Below are 17,859 nucleotides of genomic sequence, written 5' to 3' on the forward strand. Positions count from 1 at the left end.
TTGGTAGTGGGCACATGCATTTTAGCACTGGTTAACAATAGAAAAGTTAGCAATACAATGCAGGTGTAAGGCCGACAAATATAAAATGTGGCCTCCCCCATCTGAAATTGGTTTGGGTACTACCCATCCTTCTGGGAGTACTCATCACTAAGGCTAAAGAATGTGGAGAAACCATCAGCATTGGGGTGGTCCGACACTGGACCATGTTCCACCATAAAGTCCATTCCCTGTAGGGATATGAACCACCTTAACAGCTTGGGATTCTCATTCCTCATTTGCAGGAGGCATCTGAAGGGTCTGTGGTCAGCCTGGACCAGAAAGTGAGTCGCAAACAGGTATGGTCTCGGTTTCTTCAGTTCCCAGACCTCCCAGTCAATAGCACTCCACTTCTGTCTCTGCGGAAGTAACCTCCTGCTGCTAATGAAGGCTACAGGTTGATTTAGGCCCTCCTTGTTTAACTGTGCTAAAATAGGGCTATGCCATGCTCTGACCCATCTGTCTACACAATGAATTCCTTGGTGAAGTTAGGAGCCTGAGCACAAGTGATGTACACAAGACTTTTTGGAGGGAGTCGAAGGCTTTCTGACAGCCGTCTGTCCATATCTCCTTTTTTGAGCTGCTTCTTGGAAGTCGGCTCAGTTAAGGGGGCAACAATAGTGCCATATACCTCTTGTAGTATCCTTTGGGGCCCAGGGAGGCCCTCACCTCAGTCCGAATTTTGGAGGGGTGGGGTTGCCAGGGCAAGACAGTCTCAATCTTAACCTGGAGGGCTGCATCATGCCCCCGCTCACCATGTAGCACAGATATACCACAGTACCCTGCCCTATCTTTCAAAACTGGCCTTGAAAGTCAGGCCCACCTGTTGTAGGGTCTGAAGCACCTCCTGGAGGTGGTACTGGTCTTCCTCTCAGCTGGAACTGAAGATAGTTATGCAATCAACGTAGGCAGCACAGAATACCTCCTTCCGACCCACGTCCCTGTTCAAACAGCCTCTGAAAGTTTTTGTTATTTTTATAACTTGATTTGTATTTTCAACAATTCGTACAAGTATCTTATATCAAGAATAATATGCTCATTATTACACATGAGGTTATAGAAGCAGTTTGGTGGGGTGTCAAGTGTCAGTATTGAAAGAAATCATGAACTAATATTGTTATGTTTTGCTATATTTAATTTTACAGCGCACGGCTACTCAAAGTGTCCCGAGGCTTGCTCCCGAAGGTTAGTCCACACTCAGATCAAAAGCTAAAAAAGCAGCGTTTTTCATTTTTTCTTGAAGAGCAGAGGATCATGGATACTCCGAAGAGCCAGCGGTAGCATATTCCAAGCCAAGCCTGCTTTACGAACAAAAGAGCTCCCACCCAGCCTATAGTGATTAAACCGAGGGGTCTGAATTAGGAGCTGATTAGACGATCGAAGTTGTCTAGTGGGTTTGTAGAAGACAAATCTCTACTGTAGATAGATAGGGCCTAGCCCATAGAGGGCCCGATGAACAATGGTTAACATTTTGAATTTTAGTCGAGACTCGACTGTGAGCCAGTGCAAGTTACATAGATGGTTACGAACACTCTCTCTGGATGAGAGTCCCATTAGCAGTCTGGCTGCCGCATTTTGGACTACTCGCAGTTTCCTAGTCAAGTATTCTGGACTGCCCACCAAGAGAGCATTGGCGTAGTCTAATCTGGACAAGATCAGAGCCCGGACCACAGTCTCTTTGGCGCTAGCTAGCAAAAGGGGGAGACATTTTCTCAAGATTTTCAGGGTGCCAAAGCAGGTCCCTGTCAGCTTCTTCACCTGCATCGAGAAGTTCAAGTTTTCATCGAACCAGACCCCAAGATTTTTGGCGGTGCCCTTACCCGCAATGGGGCGGGGGAAATCAGGAGGCCAAAGCCTATCTCTGAAGTCCAATGGAAACAAACCATACAGGAGCACTTCAGATTTTTCTTCATTGCACTTCAGCTGTGCGTTCGCCAGTCAATGGAACACAGAGGATAAACAGTGCAGCGCAGCACCGACCAATTCATCACCCCTCCTCCAAGAAAACAGGAGCTGCGTATCATCCGCATAGGCCATCACCTTAGTCCCCAGTGACTCCGCAAGATAAACCAGCGGAGTCAAGAAGATGTTAAAAAGGAGAGGGCTAAGCGATGACCCCTGCAGAACGCCAGTTGACAACTGCATCGGTGCAGAAGCACAGGGGGGAAGCCAGACCTGCTGTGACCTATCCTCCAAGAAGGACCTAATCCATCTCAGTGAGGGGCCCGAAATACCAATTTCCGTTAGGCGATCAAGGAGTCGAGAGTGAGGCACTCTGTCAAATGCCGCCGAGAGATCAAGCATAACCAAAGCTGCTCTCCCGCCGGCATCCAGACAATCCCGGATCGCCTCTGCCGCCTCTAATAGTGCTGACTCCGTACTATAAGAGGCACGGAACCTAGATTGCGCTGGGTGCAGCAAACCAGACATCTCTACAAAGTTAGTAAGCTGAGTCGTCAAAACCTTCTCATAAAGTTTACCCAAACTTGGCAAGAGCGAGACGGGCCTGTAATTGACAGGGAGTAAAGGATCAAGAGACGGCTTCTTAAGGAGAGGCAGGATCAATGCCTGCTTTCATGGCAGTGGGACATAAGCCTCGCAAAATGACTGATTGACCACTAGATTTACTTCAGCATTAATCGTATCAGCCACTTCCGCTAGAAGCCTAGCAGCACAGGTCATTAAGCAAACCAGATTTAAGTGCTTTAAGAATTCTAAGCGAAGTAGGCGGGTTCACCGGGTTAAATGCAGAGAGGGAGCAACCCATTTCTTTCTCCTCTATCCCCAACGGGGCTGCCATGGCCACCTGGATACATTCGAAAAAGAGTCCTGTATACTGACAATTTTATCCCTAAAGAATTTTGCCAAGGTAATCATTACACCAGGTATCTGAGGAGGGCATCACCGCAGCCTGGGCACTGAGAGCCACAAAACTCTGCACAATAGCAAATATTTCTTTACATTTATACCGTAAATCTATAATGATCAAGCATCTTCAACATTAGATTTTGTATCTATCAGAAGCTGTCCATTGGTTTCTGCTGTGGGTTCAAATTGTGCATCGGGCCATATGCAATCAGGTATGTGTACCTATGTATATATTTGGCGATGCTAGAGCGGAGATCTGTGGCCAGTGCAATTATATATATGGTTCTTCTAACCCCGGCTCAGGCATCTGGAGTGCGAGCAATAGGCTATCCTAGTATGTTTATCGCATTTAGGGTATGCAATTCTATATATGAAGGGTGGTGGTGTGTTTTAAAATGAAACTGGGTTTGTGGTGTTCAATTTTGATTCTATGGCGGTTAAATAGGCATGCCATTCCTTGGGGTTACCCGGCATGGGCATTAGCAGGGTGTTAGTCAATTAGGTCTCGGGTTCTGCCACTGGTCACCATGTTAGGGCCCTCTGGTGACTTCTAGGCCATGGCGAGTCTGTGTTTTGCCTACTCAGTGCCAGATCTAGAAATTTATTAGGGCCCTTATGACAGGAGTTGCGTTCGTGATTCCAAGTAGAAAGGGAAGGCCCTGGGCCACTTTCGGGGTGCCCGCTGCATCTGTCAATGTCCCAGCTACGTCATTCCAAAATGTCCTGAGTCGAGGGCAAGTCCAGACCATATGGGGAAATGTAGCATCCGTGGCTAGGCACCTAGGGCAGACGTCATTGGAAGTAGGGCATATGCGCGCTAACCTATGCAGTGTTAAATACGTGTGGTGGAGATAGTTAATTGCGTATATTTCAATCTAGCTTTCGCGGATATATTCTTAGGGTGACTTATAAATTGTGTCCACTACTTGTCAGTAATACTAGTTGTCAGTACCGAGTCCCAGTGCTCGCGCAGTGCGGACAACAGAGAAATCAAGTCGGGTCTGAGGGAATTATAAATGCGTTAGCAAAGTTTGCAGTACTACTGATGTACTGGGTTTAGAGCGCGTGTTACATCATATATGATGGAATTGCTGTGTCAGTGTTGCGTAGATCAGGAATTTCCCCGACGGTACCCCGTAGTGGCCCATCAGGCTCTCGAAAGTCACATAAGTTTGAGTCTATAAATAGGTCTCCCCATGTAACCAGTCCTCATGCTTCCAGTTCCAGGGGCTTATGGTAGGTATAAAGGCCCAGGAGCACTTCGAGGGGGAGATCTGGAGCATATGGTGAGGGTTGGTGACTAGGTAATACGTACTTCATCCAGCCATGCCCATCCGCTGACATCAGGAGATTGCCCTGCATTTTCTATATTGGTGTTTTGGAGTCCGATTGCCATTCCATCATGGCTGGTTGTTGTAGTGTTACTACCCAACAGTCTAGTTCAGCTAGGTTACTTCTCACAAGTCATCTCATAGGCCTTTGGAGCGGCGCAGCTGTGTAGTATTGTTCATCGTTAAGTGCCCCTAGGCCCCCCTCAGATAGAGGGAGGTGTAACTTCTGGAGTGTCACCCTGGACCTGGAACAACCCCAAATCAGGAACATAAGAAGTGAATCCAGTGTCATAAAAAAGGTGTGTGGTGGTCTGTATGGGAGGGTTGAAAAAAGTATAAAAGTCAAGGGTGGAGGAGCATCTTGGAGGTGGCAACTCGGCCCTTAGGGAATAATGGGACGCTCGTCCAGAATTAAAGTGCAGCTTGGGCTGAAGTTATTCCTTTCCCTTACTGTCTTTTATCAGGTTGGCCTGAGAGTGATTAATTTGAACTCCCAAATACTTAAAAGTGTCAATAGCCCATGTGAGTGGAGTGCGGGGAGAGCACACCCTTAATCTGCAGGCAGAGGTTTCATTGGGACTATTACAGATTCGGTCCAATTGACCCATAGACCAGATATTTTGGCATGCTCATCCAGTAATTCTATTTTTTCCTGTCAAACTGTGTTCTGTCTGCGCAGATAAATTAGTGCATCGTCCACGAGCAAGGTCATTCTTTAAGCCAAAGGGCAGCACCCTAAAATGGATGTAGCCCTCTAGGGACGAGAATGCAGACCTTTCTTTTTTTCCACTCAGTTAAAGCAGTCTACTAAAAGCCTGATGTGAAATCAAAGGTACTGAATAACTTGGCAGTGCCTAGCCTGGCAATGAGCTCAACAGGTGAAGGATCAAGTGAGCATCAGTCTTGGTGACTGAATTGAGTAGCAGTTTCTCTGAGGACATTATAAAAGTAGGAATTCACTACAACACACTTGAACTTCATTAACAGGGTATTACTTTGACTGATGTAAACATTTGTGCTCGGAAGCTAATAAACAGAAACCAAATAAATATTAATTCAATGGATTTTTATGTTTGAGAATCTATTTCTTAGAAACCTTAACTGAAGTCAATTTTAGAAAAATTCAAAATGTGTTAAAATACCATTGTTAGGATTATTAGAACATATATATAATAATCTAGAACTACAGTACCAGACTTTTGTTGGAGCCAGTTCTTTCCCCGTACACCTGTAGAAATCAATGACTCCATCTGTATAATCCATGTGTAGCTGCAACATTTAAAATACTACATTGTAATACTGAAATAACAGCATCCCCCCTGCATTTATCAAACTTCTAAAAAATAGCAATGGTATTTTTAAATGGTCAGGTGCGTGTATATGTGGAGACATTAGATGTGTGTGTGTGTGTGTGTGCATGTGTGTGTGTGTGTACAAAGCACTGTGAGAGTATTTATACAGACAAAGAAAGTAAAGACTGCAAGAGCTAAGGTAAACACATTTTTTTCAGTACATACTTGAAGTCGGATGGACGAGTCACAGGTGTGTCTGGGTCAAGCAGGAAGTGATCCTGTTTAACTTCTCCAGTTGCTGTGTTGACAGTCACTACAGGAAAGCCCATCTGGAGTACCCATGTATCCATGATCTCTTTGACAGTTTTAGGAAGTAATGTTGGTGAGCTCTGATTCACAGCCTTTGGAAACAGTAGAAGATAATGGACAGTTCAGAAAGTAATCCAAGTGTTCCATATTGCTCACAGCTTCCCAACATCAAACCAAATTACAATGTGAAATCTGAGACTTGACTCAGTACCTGGACTCTAAATTCAGTACAGTCTTAAAGCTCTTACATGACTGTAGTTGAGTGGGCTATGGTGAACCCTGCCCTCTTGCACAGTAAATGGAATATCCCACAGATTTAATATGGCACTATTGCAAACACTCTGGATATAGGTATATCCTGGATAACCTACAGAGTAAAGACGGAAAGGCACACCAATAATTAATGGTATGATAAATACAAACCGCTGCATTAGGAGCTAACTGATAATTGATAATCCTCTATTTTGCTAGAGAAATGCAATTTATGGAGTGGATTAGACCCGTGTCTTTTCCATCACAAGGGCAAGAGCAACAATGGCAACTTTCATATGTAGTTTGTATTAAGGGATAGGGAAGAAATTATTCTAGGAATAAAATATGTTGGAAGAAATTAATATAATTGTATGCCCTATATTTAATTTCACATCCTGATCATACCCACATGAGTTCTACTCCACATTGTACTAATTCCTAATCTGAGGAAAATTGAATTTTGCCTTGTCATGTGTCCCTACGTGTTCCCCACCGTATGTTATATGTGCATGATCGATATGCATATTTACCCCCTTGCCCGAATAAAGACTCAATTATAGTTGTGTCCAACGTTAATATGCCAGTCATCCAGTCCTCGTGAAAGCAACGAGTATTAGGCCTATGTTGCCAGCGTTTCACATTGTGCACGTTAATTCATCGAGTTGTCCCCGTTTTCTAGGCCTCATAAGGGCCCGGCCACCAGATTCAAGCTCCAGTCTCCTGAAACCACTCTGAGGAGCGATGCAGCCCCTCCCGCATCCCTGACCCTTCACTTACTTTCTGCCAAGCAGCGCGGTGCCCGGCCTGGCCTGCCTGCCTGTCTGCCAAGAATATGTTATGCCTCTAGTTATCAGTTCAGCTCCCCGGCTTCACATTCCTAAGCTAACGAACCGCATAAACATCTTCAGCTATAGTCTAGTCTTCCTGTCTCCATGCAAGAGAATTACTGAATTAATATCCATAGAAGATTCATAGCACACGCAATGCATGTAGAATATATGCATGCACCAGCCTTAGTGTCAAGTAGCCTTTGCTCTGATGACTTTTAGATTCTATCAACATGTTCTCCAAACACGAGATACCAGATATGCTATAGGTACATGTCGTCCTGACATCCCAGACTTTAGTCTCCTCTTCTAGTGCAGAAGTCAGAGCCCCCAGTTCTCCCTAGTTACACGTCATGGCCCGTTTGCGCGCACCAGTAGGTTAAAGGTTCCAGCTGCCCAGGTAGCCCCCTCCATGTATCCACCCATTTATGACACTTCTGTGACGTTTACATCACATGTCTTCGTGCACGCCCTGTGCACGCCTTCTTTCCACGCCCATGTGTTCTTATCTTACGTTTGTCACTTGTTACGCCTACTGTATTCAATGCCATTGTAACGTTTTACTATATATACTATGTACTGTTAATGAGACGTTGCAGCTGCCATTCCATTCTGTCACAGGCTGTTCCGATCCTGTCCCTTCCCTTGTGTCAAATTAAAGCCTGTTCAACTCAGATACCCCGAATCCTGCCTCTTATTTATTGAGCTATCTGTTTTAGTTAATGTATAGAAAAATAGTACCGGTAATTAATTATTTATTTACCACAAATCACCAAGGGACTGTAGGAAAGGATAGACAGAAGATTTAATGTTCTGTCTGATCCAAACCCAGCCCATTTAAATCACGCATTTTTGGTCCCAGTGTTATTTGATAAGAATTAGGAGACTCATAGATGCACATATGAAGGTTTTATTGATGGAGGCATATATTATTAGAATATGACTTATTTAATCAATTGTGTCTCTTCGCTGGGATACATATTAATCAGTCTTTAAGTAAGTCCTTAGAGGGGGTCTAATGTGTTAGCACCTGACATGAAGAAAGTTAAGTCACTGCCTATTACACACTGTAAAATGTTTAAAGCTACCTGTTGGACTTGGCCCTTTTGGCATGTTCACTCCGAAACTTTTTGCGTTCTCCAAACCTGTTTCTGTAACCTGGTGTTGGTGATTTTAGGCCTCTACACACTTTAGCACTGTGGACCAGTGTAAAGTGCATGCGCTCTCTGTGTATGTGTGGTGAGAAGGGCTTGCCCTCCCATAGGAATGCATGGGGAAGATGTGTGTCCATGGTAATTCCTGATATGAGAGGAGTGCAGGGGCGAGTTAGGTATGTGCGAACTCGTGAGAATAAATGCTGCGCAATGGTGTGCGCAGATTTATTGTGACTGGTGGAGAAGTGCCACTTTTAGAAGTTGACATTTCTGTGTGCAATGTGTCTGCCTGCCTGATGTGAATTGTATGTCTGGCTTGTGATTGACAGGGGCTGGCTGGTGTGGTTGGCTCCAGGAGCCAGGATGGGTCTGCCTGGTGGTGAATGGGGAGATCTGCATGTAGATGGGAGGGAGGAGTTGCACCTGGGACATGAATAGGGCTGTGCCTTCCCTCCACAATGCTGGCTCCACCTCCTGTGGTGCGTCTGATGACCCCGGCCTGCCATGTGATTAGGAAAGAGGAGCTGAGGAAAACAAAGTGCTCAGGAGCTCCCCATAATCAATTGTAGCTGGTTCTCCTATTGCCTGCACTTTGTAGACAAAGGAAAATGTGGTTTAAAAGAAGGGGCTGTGACCCCATGAAAAGGTTCTGCTTTTGAATCCTGACAGATGGGGCTGGTTGCTGGTGGGGCCCAGGAGGGACCGCCAAGGCAGCTGCCTCCTGTGTGCTGGCCCCTAGGCCCTACATTGCCCCCTTGATGCTCCAGGAACTGTTCTCCCATGGGGGAGGACTCCTGCATCCTTTGGCACCCTGGGAGCGCAATGCTTAATCTGATTTTCCCCCTGGAAAAGAGGAGCACGAGGGCTCCGCAGCGCGGCGCTGCAAGCTTTCCCAAGGGAATCCCGATGTAGGGATTCCCCCTGCTGGAGGGGAGAGAGGCGGGAGCCCACCCCGCATGGCCGACTATTGTGGATAATTTAATGGCAGGATCCCACCCTGCTTAGTATTCCAATGCGGAGGGAGCCTACTCCTCATGGTGCTTTTTATTCTATGATGGAGGCGGGAGCCCACCCTGCATTTCACCGCTGTGGCCAGAGCCGATAAAGAAGTCCCCCCGGTGAGCGCTCTGCACGACCCGGAAGTCAGGCAAGCCTTGCCTGGGACGGGGGTGGGGCCAATCACGAGCCAGAGAGGAAGTCCGATGACGTGACGTGGGGCTCCGGTGTGAAAGGGAGAGCCCCATGGATTGCCAAAAGAGCCCGGTTCCCAGGATGGGGCCCGGGTCAAGAAAGGAGGCAGCGTACAAAAGAGAATCCAGGCGGGAGCCCACACCGCGCTGGACTGTGCAGAGGAGAGTAGTGGGAAGGCGCACCGAGAGCCCCCGTATGCCCCGCAGATTCCCTGCGCCGCAGAGACCGGGAGGAGTGAGGCCAGTCCCGCAGAAGAGAGGAGCAGCACCGTGACCCACGAGAAGCTGTTGAGTGGGGCTCCATGGTGGTTCTGATTAATGTTGCTGGTAGAAGGCCCCGAGGCTGAGCCGCCCCGTCTAGCAGCGGGCCTCCCCAATATTTGGGGGCAGTTTCTTCGTGGTGAATAACAGGCACCCATGGGGACCCGAGGGCCAGAGTTGCCCGCCCCTTTACCCTGACGGCAGACCAGAGCGGCCCAGGATGACAGAGGGCCACTCCAACGAAGGGGGCATATTTTGTTTAAGGGCCCCAGTGGGGGTCCCAACGGCCAGTGGTGCCTATGCTGCCACGTATGGGGGCATAATTATCTTCTGAGCCAGCGGGCTTCAACAATGGGCACAATTATTTCCTAGAGGGCCCAGAGGGGCCCATGTCTGCCCCCGTGGTGTGGCATAGTGGTGCCCACGTTTTTGCAGTTATTAGAGAGTCCCTGAGAGGGACAGAAGTGGCACAGAGGTGCCAAGCCTCATGTGGAGATCCCCAGTTGCCCAGCAAGTAGAGGGCAGCTGCAACGTTTAGGCCATTGGTTTCTTTGGGGGACATGGATTGTAAGTTAGGAGTGAGATGCACTCCTTTGCCCCATCCCTGCACAGCTGCGCAGCACTTAGTGCCAACTGCAACGTTTAGGTTTCATGCGCAATTGGATTCCGCTGCTGGCATCGCGCCCCGACATTCTGGACACAGGGCATTTGAGTCCCCCTTTTCTGAGATGGCCAGTTGGCCAGGGCGACTGGTAGATTTATAGGGCACCAGGCCCTAATGTGATTTATGTGCTAATGTGATGTGGTGCTAGGAAATGTAATGCATTTGGTATGTTTAATGCACCCTGTTTGATACCTCTAAATATGGTTTATGATTATGACGTTGTTTTGCATATCATGTGTTTATGCTAGTTAGATTATGTTTCACTGTGTGATGTACGCCCCTAATGTGAGTTATACTCAGGAGGTTAGGGTCTAATGTGTTTAGACTTGAGAGATGATTTCATAATGTGTTTATGCTGGTGAGGTTGGCGCAGAATGTAATTCACGCCTGATGTGAGACTGTGCATAATGTAGTTTATGTGACAGGCTGATGCTAAGTACAGTGGCTACCAGTATTTACTGGTTAAACGTTTATGATCTGTTTTACTTTTACCAAGTTCGCTTTGTGATGGTTCTGACAGTGGTCCATGTGGCCCTGTCAGGTGTAAATAATTTCCTTGTAAATATTGCCCAGTGCCAGTTGGCACAGTGTATATTGTGTATATTGTGTGATTACTATTCTAATGTGTTATGAGAATACAAAGGTTATTTTTTACATAACCTGGTGTGTAGTTCCTTTTGTAGCGTGCCTGGGATGTTGTTGCTGTGTGCGTGCGCAAATGCTTTACACATGGCCTCTGGGATAAGACTGACTGCTTGTGCTAATCTACCAAGGGGGTGAGCAGGGGTTATGTTTGGCGTGTAACTCCCCAGCCCTGACTAGAGTGGTGGTTTCTGCCTGGCTTTGGCGCAAGCCTTCGCCAACCAGAAATCCCATTTCTAACACTACCAAACAATTATCATTTAGGATATGTTGTTTAACAGATAATACTTCGACTCTCTGGAAGCTGATCAAACAAAACTTATAGCAGAGTGGTTTATATTAGTCATGACACAAAATCTATGGAGTTGAAACAGACATGGGTGTTGATTGAGAGCTTGGCAGAGACGGTTCTGTGCCACAAATGTGGGAGTGTACTAGGACTGCTAAACTGATGGTCCACATGCTCAAGTCAGGGCAACAGTCATGTTTACGAAGGTGGTACCTAAGCAAGATATGCCATCAGAAACTACACATTGTTGCCTGAAAGAGCTACAAATGTTGGCGTGGGTGAAGCACCGTATTTCAATAAGATGGTCTAATGTTATTATTTTCAGTTTGGAGCAACCAAAGATACCACAACAGAAAAATAAAAACGCACTGGGTCATGCGTTGTTTTTTTCCAAAAAGAAGCTTTTAGGAGTTTGCTTTTGAAAAACAAAAACAGCTGCCTAAAACATGATCAAATCATAGGGCCGGCTTGAACTCTAATCGGCAGAAGCACTGGAGCATTAATTACGCCAGCCACATCTAATTTGAAGGTAATGATAGAGACATCTCTGTGGAAAACAGGGCTTTGGTGTTGATTTAGAACCGGTCTAATGACCCCTCTGTCATTTTTAGGTATTAATCTTACCACCAGTGGAATAGGAACTAATAGCCTAAGTGTTCCCCTGTCATCCATTACCAGTGGGTAAGTTTCTCTTACCATGGTTTTTGCGACACATGAATGTTCGCATTCCAAAAGCAACAGTTTGACATACATATTTATTATGTTTCAGGGCCCTATACTGCTCCCCTGGGTTGCCCAAAACTGTAGTCCTGATGAAGACTCGCATGGCCACGGCTTAAACCACCTTAAGGCCACAAGACGAGTCGAAACGTCGACGCTTTAATTTGTCCTGGATGATGTTGTTAAAATATTTGGTGCAATATTAGCTTGGAAGTAATATCTCCAATCAAGATAAACTGTGTTTAAATTATTCAATAACACACCAGGATTCAAAGGAATTGTATATTGTATAAATCTACTACTTGTTTATATGAATTTGTAAATATAATCTCTTTTTTTCTGTGTCTTTTTCCAAATCCTATCTCTCCAGCACTCTATAACTCTACCTTTCTGCACGTTCCTCTTTGGGCAACCACAAATATGTTTTTATTGAGACAGTTAGATATGCAATGAAGTGAATTAAAATTGCCCACATAAAAAGATTGTTCTGTTGTTGCTTTTGGTTGTTTTTTGTGGATAAAATTGACATTGATTGATCCGGGTAATTTGTTATATATGCCCTTTAAAGAAGAGAAAGCTCAAATGTTTAACTAATTTGGTTTTTAGCTAAAAGAATAGTTAGAGACCACTGTTTTTGAATGATATTGACTACCCAGGTCTGCTGGCTAATTGGGTTACCCCATTTTTTTGATGGCGGCCTAAAACATGATGGCTGTTCTTCAAACGTTCAGTGCCTTCGAAGGAGCCTCCATTACAGCGTCTCCTCTGAAGGCACAGAAATCTCCAGAGGGCTTGTAAGCTCAAAATACGGTGGGCACTAGTCCAACTAGGGTGTCTAGCTTTAACCGTGGCAAATAGCACAGCTTCACTTATCAAATGCAAACCCTCAGAATTGTATTGTGAGTCAGTATTACGCAAATTTTGAATGTATTCTTTTTTCTCTTTTCTCCTGTCTTCTAAACATCACCAACAACCCAGTGCAAACCACCAATATACCTGGACTGAAACTACCACTTTGCCATGGCTATATCTTTGCTTAATGTCCTAACAACAAATGAAGGTCAATACAATACAGAAGATGAAACCTCTAGATCTTTCAAAGACTTCTCCATAGATTTCCCAATGCCTGAACTCATCTCTCACCCTATCAGCTTCAAGTCCGATGTCAACATCCTTCTAAACACCTTCAACAACTTTTAGGAAAGCTTTGTGAACATTCACGCCTTAATTACATGAAGCAATTGCAAGGCAAACCCTTCAGCACTGTGGTACTCTAAAGATGTTGCTGACAATAAATGAACCCTCTGCAAACTGGAAACAAAATGGAAGAAAAATAGAACTCTCGAGGTCTTCTGGATATGGTTTCCGCTCCATGAAACATGTAGACCACTCATCAATCAATCAATTGCAAAGTGCTGTACTAAAACCACAAATGAAGGAACAGTAGAATGCTGTTCAATGCAAGCATCAAGCATTGCATAAACCTACTGTCCGACCCAACTGTTCCACACTCCAAAGACACGTGCAATGCCATTAATCACTTATTTAGTGAAAAAATACATAAGATCCCACAGCACATCAAAACACCAGTCCTGCTTCATCTCTTACCAGTGCACATTCCTGCAGAGTGCTGCAATGGTCAGTCTTCAAAGCCCTATCTCCCTATCTCTCGCAGATCTCATTGACATACTCTACTCCTTCAAAGCCAATTTTTATGAACGTGTCTTATAATCGTCCTTCATCAAAGCTCTCCCAAAGAGACACTCTCTTACCCCTACTTTTAATTGACAATGCCTCCCTAACCCAAGATTTCTTCCCGGAAGATCTCCAGACGCACCAGATCCTCCAACTTCATAAGAAACCTACACTAGACCCAGATGACCTCGCCAACTACTAGCATATCACTGACCTACCCTTTATGTGTAAGATAATTGAAGAATTCATTTTTTTTTAACTCTAAGGTCACATCAAAGCTAACCATCTCCTGCACGACTACAAATATGGTTTCATATCACCCTGCAGCAAGGAGACTGCGCCCTATACTTTGTAGAATATGTCCTCTTGGCCACAGATGAAGATTACCAATACCTACTGATATGACTGTACCACTCAGCTGCCTTCAACACAGTTGACCACCTTACTCTCATCTCAACCTGGAGTCTCAAATTGGATTAACTGCAATGTCCTTCACTAGTTCTTCTCCTTCCTTTCCAACTGACATCAGTTTGTTCATGTGAGCACCTCCAGTTCACACAAAGTCCCCCGGGGTTCCAGTCTGTCTCCTGTCATCCTCAAACTTTACATGGAGCCGCTTAGTGTTCTATTCACAGAAAATAACATCAACATTCACCAATATGCCAATGATACAGTGCATAACTCTACTGGAAAATCTCCTCTGCCTTCACATCATACAGACCTGGATGTCCAGCACCTATATGAAGCTCAACCCCACCAAGAAAGAATTGCTATTATTTGCGAGTAACACCGAAGAAGATACAGTTGAAACCTGGCTCAATTACATGAACATTGATGGCTGCTAACCTTAGCTTTTACCGGATGCCAAGTCACTTGGTTTCAAAAATCAAAAACAGCCTGGTACAATTATTTTGTCTAAATCAAGATAAACTTTTTCCTCCTTAAGCAACTTCAGAGCTGCTGTTCTAGATGTAGTACTCCTGCATCCGGATGGTGCCAATGCCATACTTCACACTGGCACCCCTTCGGGGGATCCTACATGCAGCAGCACATCGGGGCCTGAAGAAATATGGTCACATGACCCCCATCCAGGTGGTACTCCATTAGCTCCCCTTACTGTCTTCATTTTCAAAACCAGCTGCACCATTTACAAAGCCATCACAACCTGTATAACCGTTTTCTTGGATGCAAGCTCACCATCTCTTGTAGCTCTTGGCACAGCTGTAGATAGGACATCATCAGACGGCAGACAAAAAAGTGTTAAATAGAAAAACCTACACAGCAGTCCTTTTCCCACTAAGCACACAGGATCTTGAACAATATCCCTGTATGCACCAGGACTTCCCCAAAGCTGCTCCCCTTTAGGAAAGCTCTGAAAGTTCACCTCTATAAACAATACTGCATCACAATGCATCACAACCCAGCTTTCACTCCTATTACTTGTTGACTTTCTGCCTTTAAATTGTCTTTGACCATCTACACTGCTCCCCTGCATTTTGGTTAGGTGTGCAATATAGAAACATCATAAACATGCATACATAAATCTGTCTCTCCCCATTTGTTCTCTTAATGATAAAACTGTTCTCTTAATGATGAAACTGGGCAAACAATTACCCAAATAATGTATGACAACTGGCTTTCAAAGGATTTCTCAAATAAGTATTTATTCTAAATAAATTCATTACATCTGTATAATTAACACTGAAAGTCTGCCTTTGAAAATTAGGATACTGAAAGACTCCATGATTAGACACCTAGGAAACGGGACCGCCCACCTCGAGGGCGGGGGTCCCGAAATGTGCAACCCCCCCAAGCCAGGGACTCCCAGGGGGCCCGCAACGGGCCCCCGCAGGGAGTCTCCGCATGCCTTTCCGGAAATGCATTGGTGTAAGCCCATTGTAATATGGCGGGCGGTGTCTAACAGACACCGCCACCATGTTACTCGTTTTCTGCCCCGGCCGCCAGGCGACCGGGGCGGTAAACATGCGGGCGGTGTTTCTCACCGCCGCGGTCCACCCCGCCATACTAATATGGCGGGGGGGATTTGGGCTGTGGGTGTCGGGCGGATTTCCTCCGCCAGGCTGGCGTAGCCACCGCCAGCCTGGCGGAGGAAATCCGCCCGACATCCTAATGGACCCCCTAATATCACACCTTGCCTCCTTCATATTTAAATCACGGGTCTAAAAACTACAGATAGACACAGACATATGGTAGACATTGAAATAACATAGGAAATATGGCTCAATATCTGGACTAAGGTTGTTAAACATTCTTAATCGACAAAACTTAGGGCAAATTGACCTGTGAAATGTCACCACTGGTATCTTGCATGAAGTACGCTTAGTGAAATATAACCGAAGATATTGCCTAATTGTTGGAGAAACTACAGCAATAATAACCGTAAGGATGGGCCCTATCCAAAGTAGGCTGGTGTTCCTACACCCAGATTTTGCGGGGTGTGTGGCTACAGCATACGCTATTTTACCGGCCAGTAAAATTGATTGATAATATCGATTGACACTTTGGCTGCAAAAGTAGCCAAGCATCTGGTGGTTCAGAACTCGGCCGCGCGGGCATTCTTTGGCCTACACGGTCGAGCTAGAACATCGAACCTCTTGCAGTCTCTTCATTGGCTGCCTATCCGGAAACGGATAGTTTTTAAAGCCCTTACTCTGGCTCACAAGGCTTTGCATGCTTCCGGGGCCAAATACATTCAAAAACGGTTGGCGCTCTATCATCCTGCCAGATCATTGAGGTCTGAGTCGCAGGCATTGGCTGCGGTCCCAGTCATAAGAAGAGCGCGGATTGGGGGCCGGTCCTTCAAGTACCTGGCGCCTCAGCTCTGGAATACTCTGCCAATTGCCCTTCGCAGGAATGCCAATTTGTTGGCTTTTAGAAAGGACCTGAAATCCTGGTTATTTGCTCAATAGGCCATACCTCTTTCTCGCCTGCCCCTTTGTTTCTGTTATAGGTCATAAAGCGCCGGGACACTCTTCGGAGTAGCCGAGCGCTATACAAAACACCACTAACATTAACATTAACATCTGTCCCTGGTCCCCTAGGCAAGGAGGGAGCAAGTAAACCCCCTGCCCCCGACCACCACCATGGCACCTTTCCCAATCTCCCAACTCCCCTCCCTCTCTATGCCCGCCCAGCTTCTTCACAATTAACATGTACCACCACTACTCAGGGCACCTGTGCGAGTTACACTCCTAGCACAGGAATGTTATTCTCCATTCTGGGGGGAGGGTGAGGGGGGAGAGGGACAACTTCTAATTGCAAGGCAAGGTTCTACTGAGGTGTTATCGCACACTTTTAGAGTTGTAGAGTTTGCAGTCTTCCAGAACCGTGCAACTTATAGTCACTGCCCAAAATTGTGTGTGCTGTATAGTAAATGTGTAGTCAGCTGAGGGCGCAGTTTGTAATTAGCACAGGAAAGAGCCATAACGCTAATTTACTCTAGAAAGATGGCAACACACAGTAGACTGCCAAAGCATTGAATATTTGAATATTTTTTTTGTTGGTGATGCTGCCTGTTGAATATTCTAATCAAGTGGAATAGTAAATCGGTCGAGACTAAGTAACAAGTAAGTAATATTGCAATAGTTAAAGAGCATGGAATACTATCCAAACAAAAGTGATACACATACCGTTTGTAAATGGAACCACAGGTCATTGTAGTCGGTGTTATCATATGCAAATGCTTTAAGATAAGACTGTAAAAGAATATATATATATGTTTATTTTCATGCAAACACTTCGTAGTCACGTGAATCACTGAAATTGTTTTCCAAAGTAGTTTCTGCGTTAGTGTATGAATACATTTTCGAGACATAATGTTCTACTTCTAAAGAAAGACCCAATTAAGGAATATGTTTATGTTTGCATTTGCCTTTTTTGCCCTATTGATTTGAAAGTAAAGTTTTAGGTTTCCAAGGACAGATAATCAAGAAAAATGGGAGCAGTTGCAGAAAGATGGAATAGAAGTTACGATGAAAGATCTTCGGGCTATGGAGGTGAAAAACATTTAGGGGCGTATTTACAAGAAACCGAAGCATCTATGTGTTAGAGCAGAGATGCGTACATTTTCTTGTGCTTGGCAAAAAAAAACTTGCGCCACCATTGATACGTCTTATTTACAATATAGTTCACCATGGTGCAAGGATTGACAGATGCGTCAGAAATTCTGACGCATCTGTCGGCGCAAAAGTCACGCATTGCTGGAGTTGTGTCGCAAGCATGACACAGCTCCACACAATGCTTGAGGGAGGCCTATAATTATTACACTGCACCACTTCTTATGCCTGCTCCAAGAAGGAATGAGGTTTT

At 45.3% G+C, this 17,859-nt stretch overlaps 1 protein-coding gene across 2 annotated transcripts in view; it reads right to left on the reverse strand.

Moving 5' to 3' along the window:
* Window positions 1-17,859, reverse strand: part of LOC144824121 (aminopeptidase Ey-like) — a 282,546-nt gene that overhangs the window by 109,910 nt on the left and 154,777 nt on the right. For both annotated transcript variants that reach the window (XM_078683234.1, XM_078683233.1), the window contains exons 9-11: window positions 17,181-17,246; window positions 5,753-5,928; window positions 5,428-5,504 (exon numbers count right to left, since the gene is read on the reverse strand). In XM_078683234.1, coding sequence (XP_078539360.1) covers window positions 5,428-5,504; window positions 5,753-5,928; window positions 17,181-17,246 — 319 coding nt within the window. The remainder of the gene's footprint in view (window positions 1-5,427; window positions 5,505-5,752; window positions 5,929-17,180; window positions 17,247-17,859) is intronic.

This window comes from Lissotriton helveticus, chromosome 3_1, assembly GCF_964261635.1.
Source record: "Lissotriton helveticus chromosome 3_1, aLisHel1.1, whole genome shotgun sequence".
Lineage (NCBI taxonomy): Eukaryota > Metazoa > Chordata > Amphibia > Caudata > Salamandridae > Lissotriton > Lissotriton helveticus.